This window comes from Fragaria vesca, linkage group LG7 (assembly GCF_000184155.1).
Source record: "Fragaria vesca subsp. vesca linkage group LG7, FraVesHawaii_1.0, whole genome shotgun sequence".
Taxonomy (NCBI): domain Eukaryota; kingdom Viridiplantae; phylum Streptophyta; class Magnoliopsida; order Rosales; family Rosaceae; genus Fragaria; species Fragaria vesca.
The window spans coordinates 22,837,022-22,859,516 of record NC_020497.1 but is presented as its reverse complement, the minus strand read 5'-3'; the positions used below and the strand labels follow the sequence as shown (position 1 = coordinate 22,859,516).

The following is a 22,495-nucleotide window of genomic DNA, read 5'->3' as shown; positions in this document are numbered from 1 at the left end:
GGCAGATGGTGATAGCACAGGGCTTTTATATTGCTTCCTTCAACCAATCCTACTTGATTTAGGTTTCCCTTCGACCAATGGAAGTGCGCCAACTCATTTAATTCTTCATAATCAGTTCCCATCGAGATAATAAGTTGGAATATGAAGTACAAACTCGACCATGGGCTTCCTAGTGTGATTTGGGCCTCAAAATACAAATTCCCGTCAAAGGTCAGATTCAGGCGCAGTTTGACCTTCCGACACTAAATCGGCCATAACTTCTTCTAGAAAAATGCTATTCACGAACCGTAAAATGCTACGGAAAGTTGACATCCGTAGCTTTCTAATGGTATGAGGCTCATGATCTGATTCATCCTTAGCTGTCCTCAGTGCTCTGTCGAAGTAGGCTGATCTGCAAAGGCAGATTTCTGAATTTTGCCTTCCACTCCCTCTTTTCCTTCTTTTCTTCTTATTTGTTTCGGAACACCTAGAAAACAAATAAACAAAGTAAATAACTAGAAAATACACCGAACAAACAAAGAAAGTATAGAGGATTTTGATACAAATAATATATAATTATGCACCTATCAATATCGCAGTCTAGGGTTTGGGGAAGCCATGGAGGATCCGGCCAAGAAATCGTTGTACATATGTAGCCTGGAGGCGTACCTGATCGCTAACGTGATGTCAGGCTGCTACAGTGTCCAGTCTATCAACTTAACCGAGCTGCTCTCCTTTTCCTCTACTCCGATCGCCATCTCCTTTACCAGATCACGACGAACCAAAAAAATAGCTATGATGAGTCAAGACGACGAAAACCATATTCTGCGAGGAGCTGATTCTCTTCGAGGCGAATTGGTTCCTTACCGCATGAGTTTCGGTGTGTTTGGATCTCAGATTGTTCTCTCCGGCGGAGTTGAACAACCAAGACGACGTGAATCGATCTTCCGACTTCTATGTGTTGGAGACCAATCCCAAGTTGCGAAGAGTTAAGAAGCTCAGCATCATCAAAGCTGAAAGAGGCAAATCCAAAGCCAAAGCTCGTGATGATTTCAGTATTCCACAATTACAATCACCAAAAGGACGTCCCAAGCTGATGGAGATCCAGGGTGAATTCTACGTTCTCGATCTATATCCTGAACGAGTCTCCTACATGTGCTTTGAGGTATTTGATACCAAAACCGGATTATGGGCGTCTCTTCCGGATCTTCCGCCCCCGATTAGGGAATCTACAGGACGTCTCTCTTGTGTAGTTGTGGGCACCAACCTCTTGGTGTCTTCCGGCATGACTCCAGTCTTCTACTGCTTTGAAGTGGCGGAGCCTACCGGACCATGGAAGAGTTTAGGCGAGCCTCTATCTCTTGGGATCAGATGTTTTTGATAAGCTTCCCTATGACATTGAACTTGGAGGAGGATAATTGTAAGTTATTGCTTTCCCACTACGAGGAAAGTATAGATGTCTTCCACATCAACTTCTCCAATCCTGTTTTTCTGGAGTATGTTGCTACCATAGAGGTGGATACTGAATTTCAACCCTTCTCATCCACTATTACCCATCTTAGAGGTCTTAAAGTTTGCTTTGTGTTGGTAAATGCCGCTTTATATAATAAGGCTCGTGGGGTAATATTCACATTCGAAATTTCTTTTTCAAACTACTCTGAACTCCTAGCAGCAGTCGTAGTGATGATCCATATATATTTCCGTATAGTTTACCCCTCCATCTCGAATGTACATTAATTCTTCTCTGCCAAAACCCTAGGCTGGCGCACCTTCGAATACCACTGGCCGCATGAGGACGCTTATCCCTTTTTTTTTCTTTTTCTTTTTTGAAATTACGCTTATCCCACTTATGCACAAGTGAAGTAATCGGTTTAGCTGTGCTCCCACTCCATCACCGGGTAAGTTACCTAGTTAATTACTTGATGATGATGCTCATTTCATGTGTTGTGATTTGTGTTACTTTATGTTCAAGCGTATGTAATGTCTCTTGATCCAGCGTTACATTAGGACAATAGGAGAACGCATCTATGCAAAACTTGTGGAGCTTACTGTCCTAATATAGAAGATGTCAATCGCCACTTATCTATCAATAAGTGTTGCAAATCTGCGCAGCAACTCGTCCAATACAAATTCTGCAGATGTTACTTTCCCAAACAAGAATTGTTTGCTCACTTCGATACCAGTGTGAGTTGTAAATCAAAATTTATAGGTAACATTTGAAAGCAAGGACGAGGGTCGACGTTGTGCATTTTAATCAACCTTATGTATGAGTGAAGGAGTAAGGCTTAGCTTGCAATTTACAAAAGTTTTGGCTAAGTGAAAAGGAGAGAGGTCGAAAACACGATACTTTCTTGGATGAAAGTTTTCTTGATATTTCTCGAATTCGCATAAGACCAAATTGGCTTGTTTTCATTCAATTACAACTTTGACTGATACCACATAGTGACATTGCTTTCTGTTTTTTTTTCAACGACCAAAAATGCTAGTCACGATCTCAATTACAAATGGAAAACTATGTCACACAACTAAAGCTAAATAGCTAAGCTAAGCTTCCATCATAACATTCACTCCCACAACCCCTCTTTTTCTTTTTTTTCCTTCCCATATGGTACTTCTAAAAAAACGAAGAAGTTATAAGTACGGAGAAAAATGAATCCTCCAAAAAATCCTAAATGGAGTAACTCCATAGTGACACATCAGCATAACCTTCCATGTCATCGCCGCCGTAGCCACTATATTGAGGAGGCGGCAGTAGCATCCCTTCCGCCATGTTGGCCAGCAACCCCGGCATCCCAAACACATCCTCCTCGACGTCCATATAAAACACCGGTTGTTCCGATTCCGCTTCCACCGCCTCCGCCGCTTTCGACACAACTTCCGATTCCTCCCCATTAGGCCGAAACGCCTCCGCCGCCTCGGCAGCCGCCGTCTGTATGTCCTTAGCACTATTAGAAGCCGGCACTGGCAGCCGCCACGCCGAGTCGGCAAAGTTCAAACACGCAGACCGGCCCCTCAAGGCAATCGCCGCCACGTCGTGCGCACGCGCAGCCATTTCGGCAGTGGGGAAAGTCCCAAGCCAAATCCTCGTCTTCTTGTTCGGCTCACGAACCTCGCAAACCCACTTGCCGGAGTTTCTCCTCCTCACGCCGCGGTACACCGGGTGCCTCGTCTCCTTGAATTTCTTCCTTCCCGCCCTCTTCTTCGGGTACGTCCCCGCCAGCATGACCTCCTCGTCTGACAAGGCCATCCGTCCAACCCCGCCGCTGTTGTTATCGGAATGAGACGAAGATTCCAGCAAATCCGAACCAACTGGGTTGTGATCATAGTACTGAGACAAAGCTGAGAAACCACCATCCATTACTACTGAATTACTGAGCTGAAGATGCTGAAGACTAATCAAGTACTGGGTATGAATGTATGATCTGAGATTGACTGATGAAATGAGTAGTAGTAGCTTTTGAAAGTTATAAATGATCTGAGATTCGATGTACTTATGGATTGGGTGGGTAAGTGTGTTTATATATGTATATAGGTAAGTGTGCTTTTCAGGGGTTCCAGATATCAGAGAAAACGCGAACACGGAATTGATAAGCTGCCAGCAATGGAGGAGGATGGGTTAAGGAACAGCTGGAGTTAGGAGTTAGGAGGCCAAGTGGCTTGGGTATGGGCTTTTGGATGTGTCTAGCTAGTGTGGGATCAGTGTTTTGACCGGTGGATATTAGTGTACGGCACTGTGGAGGAAAGTGAATATATCGTGGAGCAAGAGATCTCATGGTCAAAGGTCCGTCTCCATCACTCGTGACTTGTTCTACTTGTTTAACATTATTTCTTGCAACCCCAAAAAGGCTTCATATCATTATCTATTTGACTACTTCTTCCTGCTAGTTGTACTACTTGGAGGAGACATCAACTACTCGCCGATTATGGGTATTTTGTAGCATTACGATTCATTTATCTGTGTTTAAGTTCTCTTATTAGTTGTGTTTGCAATTGTGTATCGTGTGACATATAGAATCGAACACATCGATATTAGAAAGTAGTTTACGGAGCATGTACAAGAATCGAACCATCTATTAGTTATAAATTGTGATTGTATACACATATTTGACTCGTTATTTATCTTGGTTGATGGATATGTATGTCTGAACACAATAACATAATTCAAAAATGTATTCTCATAAATAGACAGTTAACTAAAGTTACATGTTGTTGAATTCTTTTTCAACTATTGACTTCTTTCCATACACACGATGTGAATTGTGCTAGGTATGTATTTAAACTGAACAAACATGTAAAAATATAAATTGATGTTGTCATCGTTGATTATGTTGGTTGAGCTGTTAATAATATTTTTGGATCTCCAATATGCTTGCACATAAAATAATCATGAGACAATATTATTCTTAGGCGGTGATTAAACGCAAAAGCTTGAGTTGTTTCCACACAGATTCAATAAATTAAAGAGAAAAACACTAAGAAAAATGAATTAAATTAGTCTCTCATCAGTCACAATATATTGACCAATAAGAAAAACAAACGAAGTGTGAACATATCTTTGTAGAGAGAAGAAGCGGGAGTTGACCTGCCGAGGAATTGAAAAGAAAAAAGATCGGGCAAGTAGAGGAGGAGGGAGCGTGCAACGAGCGTCTGAGAAGGTCGTTGGAAACTACGGCGGGAAGAAGGGCGGTGGGTGACGTGGCGATAAGTACGAGCAAGCACCTTTTTGAAACGAATCCAAAAGAAAAATTAGAAACAACTGCCACACACGGTTTCGACAGTTATAATAACTGCCTTCTGGATTCCAGTTGGCGGTTTGGATTTGCCCATTTTCTCCCACATTTTTCCCGCGTAAACGCGTGGACCACGTGCTCTAATTGAATGTTTCTTGAACCCAACACTTCTGGGCCGCTTATCGTCACCATCCTTTTGGGCCCCACCCAGTTTTCCTCAGTTTGGACTTAGTTGGGAAGTTTTGAGAAGAAACTGATCCGTGTCAAATGTCAAGGTCAGAAGGTCTTGGCTATTTTGATGAAAGAATTGAATCCTTATCCTTATAGGATTACTATAATTAACCCCAGGTTCAGGACTCTTCTGGAATTGACTGGTACCTACTTGGATCCTTCATGAGTAAGAAAAAGTGGTACATGGCTTCTGGGGTGTGCAACGAGTCATCGCGTCTCGGGTTTGATAGTATACATGACGAGGATGATGACGTTGAGGGGGTAAAAACTAAAAAGGTTCACGTTTGCTTGATTGGGCTGTTGGGGATTCATTCTTTTGAGCCCAATTATTGATGGTGTGGTTAAACTACAGGCCTGGAGTTCTACAAGTATTGGGCTTATTATGAATCAATGCAGCGTCACCTAACTCATGCATATGCTTATCTACTTCTACAGGTTCTACTAATCATCATCTAAGCCTAATGACCCCTGCTAACACTTCCAGTATCCAGTTTTTGCAGCCGATCATAAGAGGGAGGTTTGATGGTGTTTTAGAGTTTTACTGTTTGGCTCCGAGAGAGGATTTGGGATCAAACATTTACTGCTTTTCTCTAATGCATCGGATGCCACCCATGGAGCACGTCATTGAGATAAAGTGGTTATAGAAAAGATTAACCCAAAATTAGTCACTGAGGTCACTAACCATGGTCTCTGTACTATTTTCTATTTCATCTTATGGAACCAAAGATGAAGTTGGACCCAAAGAACCAAGATAAGTCATCATAAACCTCCTATCCAAATGTGTCTAACACAGCCTCCTTCAAGTTTGAGGTCATTTCCACGATCGAGCTTCTAAGTTTGATTGAGCTCCACAACAAACATCACTCTGTTTGGACATTGTATACTAGCTTGAAATTAGTAAGTTTTCCTTGTTTTCTTTATGAAACTTTCATTTGATCTTGATCATTCTAGTCGCTATTGAGCTAGGAAAAATCGTGGGTGGTTTAATGTCACCCATTCAAGTAAAGAGTAAGAGATTGTGACTGTTTTGTCTTGATAGATGAAACAAACATGTTGTTAGCCTCAACTCCCGGACAAGTTGTCCTCGATCATATATGTTGATACTCATCTTCGTCTTCGTCTTCATCTTCTTCAAAAAAGAGGCCGGTACTGTAAAGCTTCCTGTCTTTTCCCCTGATTCTATTACGTTTTGCGTCCACTTATTTGTCCTCCAGATATATCTTATAGCCTCAACTCCCGGACAAGTTGTCCTCGATCATATATCTTGATATTCGTCTTCGTCTTCGTCTTCATCTTCTTCAAAAAAGAGGCCGGTACTGTAAAGCCTCCTGTCTTTTCCCTTGATTCTATTATGTTTTGCGTCCACTTATTTGTCCTCCAGATATATCTTATAGCCGCTATAGCAATAGTGATACTGCACTGATGAAAGAAAACAAAAGAGCAGAGACCACAGAAGCCATTGTAATAGTGTTTCTAAGATCCGGCAAATTTCGGAAAGCATATTATATGTTGTGCGGCTTAAAGCTTCCGGCCCCTACACCCCTGTTACCCACCGCTCATATTTAACCTAATTGGAGTTTGGACCCCATCTTCCTCCCGCACCCTAAGTTTTGGCCAATTTCCTCGGAGTTTTCTTGGTAATGATTTATGCCCTAGAAATTTAATCATGTGTGCAGGTCGTATTGTAATGTATAGGTTCTTTTGTTGTATATAGGACAATGGTTATTTCGGCATATGCAGACTTGCAGCTAGCTATAATTCAACGTTACTTGTGAGTCTTATATTTGTATGTATAATATATGAGTCCTCTCTTTTGGTGCATGTAGGAACAATAAATTGAACCGATAATCTTCATATTATAGAAAATTGAACCGACAATACTTATGCGAAACGTTGAGATAATAAGATGTGTAACAACCGAGTCAGGTTGTAAATATATATAATGGTTTCATTCAAACCCCATTTTCTTTCTTTTCAAATGATTTGTTATGTTTTTTCATATATATGATTAAGGGCAACATCTTCAGTATACGACGTGTATCTTTACATATATACATATATGATCAGGATTAGAGGAAATAATATAGAAACATGGTGGTCAAAGATATAAATTGTCATGAACGGTTAAAATTGTGTCGTGTAAATACACGTTATGCATATAAAAATTTTCCGTAATTAAGTGAAACACAGCATTAGCTCTTTTGTCTCTCTCCTGCAGCAGGGAACTTTGCTCCTGCTGTCATTTGTCTAACACTCACCTTCCTATGTAGTACTAATGCTGTCAAAAGCCATGTGATCGAGACATGACACAACTGTTCTACAATCAAGTTGCAACGATTGATGAGGATGATCAAGTGATGGACAACTACTTTGAATCTTGAGTGTGAAAAAAGTTGTAGACTTCACCCTATGTCTTGCGGTCATAAAAATACCAAGATTGTTAGCTATCCGTTTAGTTTAGTATCCTTTAGTTGGTTATTGAGAATTTCACTGAAGATTAAAAGGGTACAGTAAATAAACTAACTCCAGGAATACCGTTATACCAGCCCATTGCAACACACTAAATTTGTTTCAGTTGATATTACAGTATGCATTGTTCTGTGATCATAACTCATAACTGAACTTACAAAAAAGACAAAGATAATTCAAGCACACAAATTTGGGGTCGCAGGAATAACCCAGAAACACATAGTTTCTTAACATACAATTGAAGATGTGATCAGCAGTTAACATAAACGAATATGATAACCCTGTGTTTGGCTAGCTCGATCGTTATTGATCAGCTGTAGCGAGCTAGTGAATACTGATCATCCTGAATGTTGTTGATCTGTTGTTATATATTGGAGTGGATTCCAAATTTACAACAGTCCAGATAATCGTGATGATTGAAGAAATGGAGCCATCTGTGTGATTCTTTGAGATATGGGTAATGAACAAGAACGACAAGGCTGTCAGCGACTAGCATGGTCCGCCACCAACGTTTTGTACCTCTGCACTGCAAGCCTGCATGAATCTAGCGACTCCGATTTGTTCATCTTTTCATCACTCAGATTGCTGAAACTAGCTAGCTAGCTTATCACTTTTCTCAAATTCAAAAACCAATAATACGCCATACTGGTTCTGGCATGGGGTTCAAACCTCTGCAACTAACATGTATTTTTCGAGTTCTAGCATAAAAACACAAGAAAGAAACAATGAAAAATCCACAGTTTTGCTCTTGAATATGATCGATCTACTAACCATTTACCGTAGCTTTCATCGATTTTTCCCCTTTTATTTCCAAAGATTGAACAGTAGGTTCAAAGCAGCAGTGACTAGTATGTGAAGTGTATAATTTGGGAGCATGAAATGATGGGATGCCCTAAATCTTTGGCACAAACTTTGCATCTAATTGTCTGGAAACTTTACTCAATGGTCAGTAGTCGTACCTTATACCTACCGCCGGAGACCATGATGAGTAAGGTGCTATTATTTAAGTGTAATGGAAAAAAGAAAGGAGATCTTCAGCAGAGATCTAGATTTGCTTGTCGATCCGACTCGATCACCTAATTAATCCACTTCAGAGAACCAGAAATTAGCCCCGGCCAACCCTGTGAAGAGATTTAAAGATAGACACTTCTAAAAAATCAAGAAAAAAAACAATTTAACTATAGAAAATTAGAAATACAGCTCAAATATATATATAGTGAACTGAGAGTATGATCTGAGATTCTGAGTGATAGGCCGGGTGAGATTCTGAGTGATAGGCCGGGTCAGACAGATCTGCATCTTTTGAACTAATTTTAAGAGTGCATGCATGCAGGAGTCAACTGAAGGTATGATCTGATTTGAAACTATTCAAACAGACCATAACGGCCTGATTTGATCTAGTCACCACCTTGTAGCTATAATCATAATGATGCACTTTCTAGAGAAACAAAAAGGGGCGTGGTAACATATATACAAAGTGAACTGAGGGTACAATCTGAGCGTGGTCACTCTGATTCGGATGTTTTGGATTAATCTTAGGACAACATGGATACAGTAGTCTATCTGCACTATTCTGTTTTTTCAGCTGTTCTTTAATAATAGCTGCAAAAAAATAAAACTAAAAATTAAAAAAATAATTATTTAGATTATAGCTGAATAGTGCAGACGACTACTGCACGCATGTTGCCCTACGATTAATCCAAAACACACATATTAGAGTCGATCACTATCAGATCGTACCCTCAGTTCACTATGTATATACCTTAACATGCCTATTTTTGCCTTTTCTTTCTTCTCACTTGTTCTTGAATGATGAGAAGTGATAATAGCAACCTTGAAGACATGCAAGGTGATGAAGTATTGAAGCTCATTTCAAGTTTCATTCCATGGCTGCCCTATTTATATATGCTTTCAACGATCTGTACAGTTTTCATTCAATTATTTTCATAATTGATTGTGCCAGCCGCTTTAGCAACAGTAGTCTTTGATCGACCTCAAAACTAATGAGTGGATTGAACCTGCCTATATCGATCCACATCTCATTCATTGGCCATTATTCGATTCGGACAGCTGACAGCATTTTGGAATTGGAATTGGAGCTGAGCTTTTTTTTCTTCTTTTTCTTTTATTAGTTTAGAATCATCTCGGTACCGAATTTTGGACCACAATTGTCATCTCCTCCTCTTCAAGCAAGACTAGTTCGACCACAAATAACCTAAACCTAATTTTCAGAAAAATGATGATCGATTCAGACATGCACCATCTCTCTGCCTACTCTAGAAACAGTTAAGGTAGACAAGACAAGTCGCCCTTTTCCTTGAAAAAGAATTAATCATGATCTTGGCCCAGTATCTCTTATCTCTTTTTACTGTTTTCGATCTGATGAATGCTTATCGTTAAAGCTGAAATTTAAACAGCGCGGCATTGCTAATGCAGTAAAAAGTTTCATTTTACCCCTTGGCTGATACAATCATGTCAGAGCATCATATATCATGTATAATCCAAGGCAATTTTAAAGCTCGTCTGACTAATTATTTATGCATGTGGTCCTCCATCTGAGCTCTTGTGAGACAGGTTGGGGCTGTAGAGTTAATAAGACCCCTCAAACCCTAGCTAGAATCCGACCGATTTCCGATAAAGTCGGGTTTACCAATTACCAGTTCCGACCATCATCTTGAGAGGAAGAGTTCCGACCATCGTCCCAGTCAATACAAATGTTAGTAGAAAGCTTGAGTTGGTAGTAGCTAGCTTTATGATTGTGTTTTTATCTGTCATTTCTTTGCTTGAGGAATTAATTAACGAAAGTTTATTCAAACCTTTAAGCTTTTCTCTTCAGACAAAGGAAGAAACAAGGGAGAGATATGTCCGTGTACAATTGAAACTTAGTTGGGTTTGGGAATTAGGTTAATTATTGAAAGAAAGCGATAGATGAAACTGCCTTTAGCTTTACTTGTTGGACTGTCCTGCATCCTGGCTCTCTCGCTCGTTAACCGAGAAAGTAAACTTTTTCCGGCCTCTGCCTCTGTGCGCCTTGTTGTCCCTTGGCCCCTTGGGGGTCGATATGCTACGTACATATACTCATATACATACATTTAACTGATTTAAGTAAATCGTATATCTAAGTCTCTGTGTTGTTTCCATGTATAGATGATGACTGTGTTAGTCCACTATAAGGGCTAGTTTGGTATTGTTGTAACCAGTGGTGTAGCCAGAAATCTTTTACAAGAGGGTCAAATTTTAGATAACTTTTCATATATCACATAAAATTCTAGATAATGGTTTCTTAGGCATACCGGCCAGTCATTCTAGAGCTATTATTGAGGAGGAACTTGAAAAAAATTTCAATAACAAAAAAAAACAGGGCTTGAAATTTATAGTAGATTTGGACCGCTGTATAACTTAGTCCCATAATCTTAATTTATTTCGCATGGGTAGTAACAATTTTAGCTAATGCTAAATTATGGGAAATGGAATAGAGACGAAGGCTGACATGCGACGATGTACATAGTTTTGGAATATTAAGACAAAATAATAAGAAAAATATGGTTGGAAATAAAAATGAAGAAAAGAAAAAAATACATGATAGAATTTAACCTTTTAGGTAGATTTGTAAGTGTTTGGCATAAGACATATCTATTTTTTTTTTAGCTCATTGTTTTAAGAAAATGAAGATAGATTGGCTTATATTTCTATCTGTCTTTGTGTCATAGACTCGTATAAATATGTAGTGTTATGATAGCATGTATGATAAGAAATAAAAAATTCAACCAATGAGAAACATAGTAAAAACTTGAGAAGGGTCAATTGTCCCCTTTGGCCTTATTGAGGCTACGCCACTGGCTGTGACTTAAAAAAAAAACTGTTGTTGCTGTACTGCGAAAATAATCAGCTGTAAATTAAAACAGTTTTGTGTTTGGTAAATATTAGTTTTAAAAGTGTTGCCAAGATAAAATTTATTAATTTTTAGTGTTTTTAGTAACAACTGTTTTTAAAAGTAACATGTTAGGTTGCTTCTAAAAGTTGCTGCCAGTGACTTGTAATTTTTTTTAAAAAAACTGATTTTCTTTTATTTATCAAACACTATAAGATCTAAAAGTTCGGATAGAAGCTGATATTTTTAAAAGTGAAATTGTACCAAACTAGGCCTAATTAACTTGTATGTAATCACTAATTAATTCTAATAAAACCAAGCAAAGAATGAATGAAATCGAATCGATTGCGTATGTATACATTTTTTTGGCGTTATGCTCAACCTGTGGAGCGATCTAATGATTTCAAGATTTTATTTTTGAAGTTAATCAACAACTCAATTTGTAATTTTAATATATAAATACGAAATGTCCAATTCCAAATTAGTTCAATTATTGAAATGACATGAATACTTGTAATCAAAGATCACACTCATCACATCATCTTCTACAACCAAATCCAAAGTGATGAATATGCTCCAACTGTTCATTTTAGCATATATAGTATTTGACCGTTTTGTCATACTCGTGAATCAAACTCGAGATTGGAATGTTGACCTCAAATATTGTTAGTTAAGAGTCATACATATCTATTCCAAATCGAAAACTTATAGAGTAACTCATTCCAACGTATGACTATTTAAGGGACCAAGTGCCCTCTTTAACAGTAATTAGCTATTTTACATAGTTATTTGGGATACCAAATACAAAGAATACAACTATGGCATCGGAGTGATATAAATCCACACTCAACGAACTTCTCTTTGACACCCTATGTATAATTTCTCTCTTGACAAGTACCCGAGTATTTCATCAATAGAGTTGATGGAGTCACTTGTGCTTCTTATATTTTCAACACTCTGCCACAGAAACAACCTACATAGTTGATAATTCTTTCAAGCACAATCTCAATTAACATGTATTTTTACAATTTGTGAAGTATATATTGAGTTTGGAATTGTGTTGACACGATCGAGCCTCAACGTCTCAAGTTGGAGCCGAACGTCTCCTAGCATCCACTGAGAGCAACGAACTATTGTTGATATTACACTAGCTAGTAGCTTAAATCCAAACTAGAAAATATCAAGTTCCATTAGGAGCTTGGAATCTTTCCAAATTTGGATGGATGCGTGGGAGAACGACCAGGCCACACTCAGATTGTCAGCCTAGAGGCCCGCCGCACACGTGGCAGCATGTTGTTTCTTTGTGAGACTTCACGTGGCAGCATCATGTTCTTGTAATCTTGTATATACCCCAGCCTCCCTCGGGGCCTCTACTAGTTGCTGCAACTGCTCAAACGAAACTAGCTACTACCATACAGAAAAAACACTACCATATTGAGCACTGCTCATCATCGCCTGGGTCGACTAGGTCTAACACTGTTTATACACATGTACGACACTGTCCCTGGGCCCCGACTCCTCTAGCTAGCTGTATATCTTCTCGAAGTTCTATGAGATGCACTAGTCAAACCCTTTATGTGCAGATATCGGAAGAGTAGTGTTCTAACCTAAATAGCTACGAGTACACAGTAAGTATATGTGATTTGAGTATCTAGATTTTATTGAACTCGACGGTGATAGCTATATGCTAGGTTTATAACAATTAAGTTATAAGGACATTTACGTCATTCTCATTCTAAGCCTTATATGTAATTGTTATAACCCTCATTCTCGATCAATCAATATAGACATAATGTAGCCTCCACAACCTTCTCCCCCTCCTTTACTGTTTTCAGCCATTACTTTCAATAAACCATGATTTTTAGTATGGTATCAGAGCAGGTTACATATGTTCACGTGTGAAGCCCAATGGCCACACAAACTTCACTTCAACCCAGATGTTATCCACGTGTTAGGTTTGAAACTTCGTCACACGTGCGGGGACTTGTTGAGATATTCATCTCACATCGGGAATATGAGACATTATTTGTGGGTTTATAAGAGTTTGAGCCTTTCCACCCATTGTCAATTGGTTTTGGATATGAACCCCAGACTACTTAATATGTAGTGTGTAGTGGATGCAGCCTTTTAGATTTTTCAGTATATATGCAAAGTCAAATATCAACAAATTTTTCAAGTTCAAGAAGAATTTTCAGTTTTTCCACCTATTATGGTTTGTTTGATGCACTGCTACCCTTGTTGTCCTCCTTTATGCTGCCTCATTTGTTGCCATTATGAGGGTTATAAGAAACCATTATGTTGCCAACTTAGCATATAGCCATTATGTGGCACTGCTACCCAGTCATTTGCTGTTGTCCTCCTTATAACCCTCATTCTCAATCAAGTATCTTCTACTCTTCTGATATCATTAAGACTATTTTCCTTCTGTACTTGCAACAAATGTGATAAACACTGGAATCACCCTTGCAACAAATGTGATAAGTACAGAAGGAAAATAGTCTTAATGATATCAAGTTGTTGGGTTCTTAAATTGGGTGTTATCTTGAAATAGGTTTAACTGTGTATTTCTCTAACCATTATGCTTGTTCCCTATATGCTATATGATAAGTTTATAACAATTAAGTCGCAAGGACATTTACTTTATTCTCATTCTAAGTCTTATATGTAATTGTTGTAATGCTCATTCTCAATCAATTAATATAGACACAATGTAGCCACAGCCTTCTCCCTCTCCTTTACTGTTTTCAGCCTTTACTTCCAATAAACAATTATTTTTAGCAGACGGAAGCTACTTTTGCTTATTGAATGACACTTGCGCATTACAGAACACTTCTAATTAAGTAGACTCGTCTTGTCTCTGAGCTACACAGTGAGTCCTAAATGGTGTTTGGTTAAAAATCAAGACATTCGAATTTCCTCTTTCAGACAGTTTATGTATGTTTTTGTCATAGACTCACCATCGCCCTAGCTAATTCACACATAAGATGCTATATATGTTTCTAAGTTTATTCCTATCCACATATATGTAGACTCTGCTGTACACTTTCAGTTATTCAGTTTTCCCATCTCTTTCACAGATGATCAGCAAATCCAAGCAGACCAGCAATTATCTATAACATATATCTATATATGCCCTAGATCCTGGGCACAAATTTAGCCTCCTGTCCGGAAACTTTGACTTCTTCTGATGTAAAATAAGGAAATATATGATTATAAGGAGCTAACTTGGTCTGAATTAAGGCATTTGGTCAAGAAATTAAGCAGCAAATTCAAGCAATTAACTAACCAAACAACAGAAAATTAAAAGATCCTCACTATATACATATCAGATATATAGATATGATAAGGTAGTAGAAGATAGTATGGCAGCTGCTGCAAATGATAAAGAGATAGATTATCGAGAACTGAATCATGAAAGGATACCAGCAAAAGCAGAAGCAGTGAGCAATAATAGCTACAGACTAATCAGCTGCAAAAAGAAGCAGTACATAGGAAGCAGCTGACTGCAGCAATATTTCAGACCCACAATGATCGACCATGGATCGATCCGGCCAACATAAACACACAGAAAGAAACTCAAACTCCGACAGAAATTGTTACATCCAGCCAAAGCCAAAAAGAAAAAGAAAAACATCTGCGACACCCAGTTCTTGATTAGCTAATTAAGAGCTGCTTATTAATAATGCAAATCAATCATATGTATATATGATCATAATTCATACCCCCGATTTCGATCCGAATAGAGTTGATCACTGTGACACCTTCCATGCCATTTGAATGAGATCGATACGGCCTCAGATGATTAATAGCTCCACAGACTTTCTCCGTCCGAATTTTCTGGCGAATCATTAGCGGGTCCTCTCGGAGGACTCACCAGCATTCCCTCCGCCATGTCCGCCAGCAAATTCGGCATATTCAGCAGCGCTTCCTCGTCCATAAACTCCTGACTACCACCACCGTCATCTGACGTCACCGCAGCACGACGACCACGACCACCACCTGACCTATCCACATTTTCAACCCCACCCGCCGATGAGCTCTCTCCCTGCCTAATGACCTCCGCCCTAGACGCGGCTGCCCTAGCCGCCGCAGCCCTTATGTCACTGGCCGCCGAAGAAGTCGGGATCGGATAGGTAATTAGGGCGCTGGGGAAATTGAGGGCCGTATCAGGCCCTTTGAGCGCGATGGCCGCCACGTCGTACGCCGCGGCGGCCATCTCGGGCATCGCATACGTGCCAAGCCATATCCGAGTAGACTTACGCGGCTCCCTTATCTCGGACACCCATTTCCCGCTCCGGCTCCGGATCCCTCGGTAAAGCGGGTGTCTGCCCCTTGGCGAAGAAGAAACGGATCCACCACCGGTCGGAGAACGGAGGCCCGAGAGGTCTTGAAGATCATTGACAATGGAGGAGGAGGTGCTGGTGGTGGGAGGAAGTTGAATAAAGAAAGGTGGGTTGGAATCGGATGGCTGTTCGTCGCTTTTGGGCACGTTGCCATACGGATCAGCCATACAGTTGCTTCATGTACGTAGTATTATATATAATATATGAGTCAAGTTTTGATTTGACTGGCACAAAGTATATATAAAAAATGGAGGTGTGCGAGATTAGGTTAAAAACTGTATCGTAACCATTGAAGGGCAATAGGGGGGAAGAAGCGTGGGAAAGTCGCGGGAGCTAGCTAGCATTACATTTTGCTTTCGATTCTTATTAAACATGATGATTCTTATTAGAATGGGGCTACAAAACAAACACGTATTAACCGCTGCGAGGAAAAGCTAGGCGAATTAGCTGGTGCCTGCTCTAGTGCCACCAAGAACACTGTTTGGATCTCTTTTTAATTCTGGTTCTTTTGACAAGTGCAGTGAGGATGATTTTGTTTTGCCAAATGGAGGATTTTGATTTTAGTTTAATTCTGGTTTCCTGCTAAGTGCAATGTTTGAGGATGATGCTGTTTTGCCAAATGGGGGATTTTTTTATCATAGTTAATTAGATCGATCATGCTCGCCACTCAGCTACTTATATTTGTTTTATGAAAGAGCTAGCTACTTATGTTGGTTTTGATCGACTGCGAGGACATGTATTGTGTTCAAGACCAAGAGAGATTTATGCACATGCTTTATATGATCTCTCTTATATTCCCACTGAGGGAATCTCTTATTTTAATTCAAACGTTACTTATATTAGTGGCTTCAACTATTCATGTTTGATTTCAGTTCTAAGATAAGTTGATGCGGTGGTTGCTTTGCAATCCTAGCTACCTACGAGCATTAGTCGTTTGAATGTTTGATGCTCTTATTAGAGAGATTTAGAGACTAGATCTAGTTATTTAACAATTTGAGTTATGAGATTACACTTTCATCACATGCATCACAAAGTTGTTATGGATGTGGTTAGTATGATTTCTTGATTTGCTTTTTGTTAATAAAGTGTCAAATCTTCTTCAATTATTTTTCTTCTTTTTTCATAGGTTGACAAAGATTGTTTGTGTTTTCACGATTGTACCACCAAAATATAGATTTTTCACGTACATAGTTAAATTTTGTTATGTTTCTTTCAGAGTTTTAGAGATGTCGTTTTTTCTCTCATTGTACCGAAATCTCGTGTCTTCCTTCTCCACAATAGTGTCTTTACAATTATCATTAAAAGAAAAACAATAATGCATTATTTGAACTATCCCCATATGGTAACAAATCAATATGTGCACTATGCGCATTGATTTAAAATCCCTAAATAGGAGATGTGAAATTGATACAAATTTAAAAATAAATAAATAAATATGTGACAAACTCAACACATAATGAAATATCCCAGTCTGGCAGGTTTTGGTGGCATTTTTCGAGATCATCTGGGTCAGGTTTTAAGTTGTTTTTTAGGAAATCTTAGCATTGCTACTGCATTAGAAGCTGAGCTGCAGGCGGTCATTCACGCCATTCAAATGGCTTCGCAGAGAGGTTGGCATTCTCTTTGGATTAAAAGTGATTATACTTTAGTGATTCATTTTCTTTCTTCATTTCAAGTAGATGTTCATTGGCGTTTCACTACTGAATGGTTTAACTGTCGGACTATTCTTACTACTATGACTGTTAAAGTATCTCATATTTATCGGGAGGGCCAGCGTTGCCGACTACTTAACAAATTTTGGTGCGGATAATGCGGGAGTTCATTGGTGGGATTCATGTCCACCTTCTGCAATTACAGCTTATTCACGTGATTTAGCAGGCTTTCCCAACTATCGTTTTAGTTTCTGATCTTGTTTTGGTTTTTTGATTTGTAATTCTTTAGGCAGCAGCAACGAATTTGTTCTTCGTTGTTCTTTGTCCTTAGTAGATCACAGGTTTTTGTGTTGTTCTTCTTTTTTCGGGATGGGTTTTGGTCTATGTCCCCCTCTCCGTTTATGTACTCTTTTGTTTATTTTTTTTTAATAAAATAACTGAAACCGAGCGTAAGACTGAAAAAAAAAAATCCCAGTCATTTAAGGGGTCGAACGTAAATTACTCTGTTCTGCAAACTGTAGAATAGACTACAATGGTGAGCCATGACCGTTAAAAGTTAGTTTCCTTATCTAAAACGGGTGACACATTCTTGCATTGGTCAAAATATCTGTAGGACTTAAACTCTGACGAACACATACAAGATACAAGAACCGAGCTCATTCTATCTCACCCATGGAAACCATTCGATCAACCTTTCCAATTTTCCACACAAACCCAGTTTTCTTCACTCGCAAGCCTCTTAGACCCATCAAGGTTTCCATCAAACCTCCACCACCAGACTTCGATTTCAGGTCAGAGATATTGGAAGACTCAAGAGCCACAATAGCAAAAACTCACCCTGAATTGCTTGATTTGGCTGAAAATGGGAGCTTGTTCTTGGTCGATAAGAGCCGGTTCGGTCCCGTTCCCGCATGGAGAACCGAGTTCGTTGAGCCTGAGGCGATATGGTTAGTTGGAACCACTCATATTTCTCAGGTCTCCGCTTCGGAGGTTGAGCGTGTAGTCAGGGCAGTGAAGCCTGATAATGTGGTTGTGGAGCTATGTAGAAGCAGGCAAGTAATTATATGACCAGATTTAAGGTTTTATGATTGATTTTGATATGATTAATTTGTTGAATTAGTGTTGTTTCAATTACAGAAATTACTCTCGAATTATTTTTTTGTATGATAGAGTGATGTTGTTATTAGAAGTGTGACAAAACAAAGTGGATGAATTAATACAACCCACATCGATCTTAACTTAAGTTGTTGCAGAGCCCATTTTCAGAGCTGGGATTATGTATGCTTCCATGGATGACGAGTCGGGTCAACAACTGAAGTCGAACATGTTCTCTTTGAGTGGTAATGGATTCTTTGGAGCCGTTGGCCGTAGCATAAACTTGGGTAAGAACTAAGAAGTAAATTTCTGTTTGTAGTTCGACTGCTTTGACATACAAACGAACAGGTCGACCTTTATATCATCCTGATTAATATGGTGGCATTATTTTTTCGTCGTTCATGTGATCATGAATATTGTGGCAGGGGGACAAACTGCTCTGGCATTACGAGTACTCTTGGCGGTTTTCTCTTCAAAGATCTCATCGAATATCAATCGTCCTTTCGGTGATGAGGTAGTTGGCTTGAGTTAACAGTATTAATAGGGTAATGAAACTGGAATTGTTAGATTAAAGACTTGAAGTCATGATGATGATGATGACCTCTGCATACCAATTTTGTTTATGACATTATTGGTGAGCTTTAATTGAATTGATTGCAGTTCCGAGCTGCTCGAAAAGCTTCTGAAGAAGTTGGTGCTCAAATTGTGTTGGGGGATCGTCCAATTGAAATAACTGTATGCACAAATTTAGACCCTTCCAATGTTATGGTTGATGCTATATATAGTATAGCGTAAATTCTGAATCTTTAATGTGGAAGTTGGATTAGCAATACTTGTTGACGACATTTAACAACAACATTGCTTCTTTTGGTTATGTACAACATATCTCTGTAGCTTGAAAGGGCTTGGAATTCTCTGACATGGACAGAGAAACTGAGCTTAGTGACGTCAGTTTTTCGTGGGATAACATCTTCATCTGATATGTCCCAGATGAGTCTCAAGGTGAATCTCTTGCTATTCTTGAATTAGGGACGGCCAGAAACTTAGTTTTACAACTAATTTTCACAGAGTGACACATAAGAAGCATGAACTTATTATTAGTTTATTACTTTATCAGTGAATTTTTTGCTTCTATGTTGTATTGTAGGAATCAAGTACAAGTGACAGCACCTTTCAGCTGTATGAGCAACTAAGTTCTTCATATCCCTCCCTCCTGCAACCTCTTATACATGAACGTGACACCGTAAGTATTTTTCGATCAACAACAATACCTCTGAAACTTCCAACATATACATAACATAACCCTTTATGAACAAGTCTTAATTGTAATGAGTGACTATTTGATAGTGAAAACATTAGAAGTTATGTGCATTCTTTTGTTCTATTGTAGTACCTTGCATGGTCTTTAAAGAGGAGCAAAGCTGTCAACAAGAGTAAGAGAGTGGTGGGGGTTATCGGAAAAGGCCACATGAATGGTGTAATCTATGCACTACTGGCTGACTCGGGAGACCTGCGGTTTCGAGACCTTGTAGGAGGACAGAGGCCTTCATGGAGTTCTAACGATGCTGCTTCTAATGGCTGGGTTGTCAAGTTGCTCAAGGACTTGGTTAGAGATACTATCATTGGCATCGTCTTGTGGGCATTTTATGAGCAGATAAAAGGTGGGTTTATAGAGTGAAGCACAATCGGCTGGTGTTACAAACATTTTTAAACTGCACAAAGTTGTTTTGGAATCAGAAATTGGTGACAAATTTCGTCTTGTTAGATAAATTTTCATGAATTAACGGGAAACAGTAACTTGGGGATCGATTGATGCTTCCAAGTTGATCATGTATGGATATTGTTCATATGTATAGCTTGTTTCATTAGGCAGTCTGTTATTTTGATTCTAACACAGCAATTGAAATGAAAGGCATATATGAATGGTATCAAAAGATTACAACGAATTTGGCAAATTACCCGATTCATTTCCAAAATACGTACCAAAAACATTGAAATTTGAAACACCTGAAATCCTTGAGTCCTTGGCACCTTCCAAATTAATCAGTTCCTCAATCTCCAACGAATTCATACTTGTAACTGTGTGTGACAGTGTGTCTGTGTTTATATTAGTTTCTCTGGAAAAGAATTCCTTCATATGATTAAGCATATGAGTAGTACTTCTTCTAGCGAGAGGAGTTTGTATAGAACTAAGAATTTTTCCTACTTCCTAATCTGGAGATGTACAAAACAAAACCTGGGATAAGAGTAATTGTAAGATTTGGTACATATTCATGCAGTTCTGTGACAACCAAAAGGGACGAGCCTGTTGTATTTGGTAACACAGCCATACTTATCCTGGTAAATAGATTCGTTTAAGCTTTAATCTATGAGCGGATTGTGGCTTTCCAGTTTAGGTTTTGGCCAGCCACTGGTATTATGTGAGATATAATCCAATGAGCCATGTAATTAATTATGGGATAAGGATGTAATAAAACGATACCTGTGACAGTTTTCCATCCAAGTAACATTGTTAAGCTTAGAATGCAAACAAATTAAAGGGTCCTGGATTTCATGTGACAGGGCATTTTTGGTGTGTTGGAGTAGTGTTGCTTCTCTATGACAAAAGGAAGAAGAAAAAGTTCATGTACGTAATTGGCCCTTTACATTAGCGCGTTTAAGAATTTTGTGCTCATGTGAGTATGAATGATCGACGCTAGTATTGAGATTAAAATCTAGTGGACTCTTTTAAAACTGTGAATCTTGTCTTTATTTAGTTTGTTGAGTGTTATTCACGTGAATATGGACGAGAAGTTAGTGGATTTTTAAAACAGTGTTGGTTTTTCTTTAAATCAAAACCGTGTTGGTTTAATTAGTAACTGTGGTTTTAGTAGAGCCAGCCAAATTATAATGAGTGCATGTTAACTTGCATCAGTGGTAAAGCTATGGTGAGACCATTCCCACCAATTCATATCAAACATTTCTTGCTGAGGTTGTAAATTAAGTTCACGTTATCAAAACAAAATTTTACCTCAGCTATTCAATAGTGAGAAAACAAAAACAAAAGGATACGTGTAATTTTCTTCACGTACGTACGTCTCTCGCACTGCTACAGTGGACTGGATTTTCAACTTTTACATTACGAATTACTATGTGAAATTTAGTTTTGTCATTCACTTATATTTCTTAACATGAAGATGTAATATCAATTGTAATAAAAATTACCCCTAAATTTGATTCTGCTTTAGTAATTAAGCAACTTTGGTAGTAATTTTCAGAAACCCCAGATTGTTGGTGTTGTGATGAGTGAAATTATGTAATATTTACGAAATGTGTACGTACGTAATTGATTGCTAACCGTTATGTCGGTTGGGTCGTTAGTTGTTGGGATATTGTTGGTAGTTAAATGCATGTTAGATATGTTACATTTCGTTCGATTATGACAACTACACTAATTCAGGTTGTATAAACTGATGCAACTTATATTTTCCAGTAATGTCAATACATTTTTGAAAATCCAAAAATCAAGATGATTTAACTCAAACACTAGCTAGCTACTAGAGTTTCAAAGTGACACTTATGAGTAATTTTCTAAATAAACTAGCTAGTTTGGATAGTAACATATGTAACAAAATGTAGACACGTTAACTCAATATGCAAGAAGTAACTTGTTTAATTGTCCATGAATTAGAGCATTCATATTTTCTTCAATGAAACTAACAAAAATGCTAAGCTCTTTCTCTACAATCCTACCCAATATTCATCAAATGTGTAATGAAACTCAAAAAATTTGAAAATTTTACTCCTAATTTGGTATATTAATTCTATTTGGAAGAATTTAAACTAGAAGATTGCGAATCTTCCTGAGGATAAGAACTCTAATGAACCTCCTATCTTTGGTAAAAATGTAATAATTTTTATTTCACTCTAGAATTATCCATTAATTAGTGTGCAATGTGAAAGGGGCGATTCATGCATATCCTCCCTGTAACTCAATCTTTGCTGCATGCAATCTGTCTGGGAAATACAGTGGAAATAACTCAGATCTGATTTTTTTTCTTTTTTGAAAAGAAAAAAGGAGCAGTGACCTCTTAACACTTGTAACAGCTTCATTTGATGTGGCATTGGACCTAAGCATCTTCTTGT

General features: G+C 38.5%; 3 protein-coding genes and 1 non-coding gene across 5 annotated transcripts; 1 reads left to right on the top strand and 3 right to left on the bottom strand.

Annotated features, from left to right (window-relative positions):
* Positions 1-2,361: 2,361 nt before the first annotated feature.
* LOC101302987 (dehydration-responsive element-binding protein 1D-like) lies at positions 2,362-3,514 on the bottom strand. The gene has a single exon (XM_004308069.1). It carries the CDS (start codon positions 3,335-3,337, stop codon positions 2,648-2,650), a length of 690 nt encoding a protein of 229 aa, XP_004308117.1. The 5' UTR covers positions 3,338-3,514; the 3' UTR covers positions 2,362-2,647.
* Positions 3,515-7,490: 3,976 nt separating this feature from the next.
* On the bottom strand, positions 7,491-9,278 carry LOC101302702. 2 transcript variants are annotated; one of them, XR_185316.1, is made up of 3 exons: positions 9,172-9,278; positions 8,369-8,530; positions 7,491-8,107 (listed from the first exon to the last, which is right to left on the bottom strand). It is a non-coding gene; the product is annotated as an uncharacterized LOC101302702 (transcript). The 2 variants fall into 2 exon arrangements; XR_185317.1 differs by lacking the exon at positions 9,172-9,278 and having other exon boundaries at positions 8,369-8,560.
* A 5,327-nt stretch (positions 9,279-14,605) lies between these two features.
* LOC101302403 (ethylene-responsive transcription factor ERF025-like) lies at positions 14,606-15,866 on the bottom strand. The gene has a single exon (XM_004308068.1). The coding sequence runs from the start codon at positions 15,788-15,790 to the stop codon at positions 15,083-15,085; it is 708 nt and encodes a 235-aa protein (XP_004308116.1). The 5' UTR covers positions 15,791-15,866; the 3' UTR covers positions 14,606-15,082.
* A 1,566-nt stretch (positions 15,867-17,432) lies between these two features.
* LOC101298181 (uncharacterized protein MJ1365-like) lies at positions 17,433-20,048 on the top strand. The gene is made up of 9 exons (XM_004309180.1): positions 17,433-17,448; positions 17,565-17,616; positions 17,917-18,327; positions 18,542-18,657; positions 18,796-18,884; positions 19,031-19,105; positions 19,265-19,372; positions 19,518-19,613; positions 19,761-20,048. The coding sequence occupies exons 1-9, from the start codon at positions 17,433-17,435 to the stop codon at positions 20,046-20,048; spliced, it is 1,251 nt and encodes a 416-aa protein (XP_004309228.1).
* Positions 20,049-22,495: the final 2,447 nt, after the last annotated feature.

Coding starts and splice junctions, on each gene's coding strand:
- LOC101302987 (XM_004308069.1), bottom strand. CDS start 3,337: ATGGATGGTGGTTTCTCAGCTTTGTCTCAGTACTATGATCACAACCCA.
- LOC101302403 (XM_004308068.1), bottom strand. CDS start 15,790: ATGGCTGATCCGTATGGCAACGTGCCCAAAAGCGACGAACAGCCATCC.
- LOC101298181 (XM_004309180.1), top strand. Junction 18,658..18,795: donor TGGCCGTAGCATAAACTTGG/GTAAGAACTAAG, acceptor ATATTGTGGCAG/GGGGACAAACTGCTCTGGCA. Junction 18,885..19,030: donor ATCGTCCTTTCGGTGATGAG/GTAGTTGGCTTG, acceptor AATTGATTGCAG/TTCCGAGCTGCTCGAAAAGC.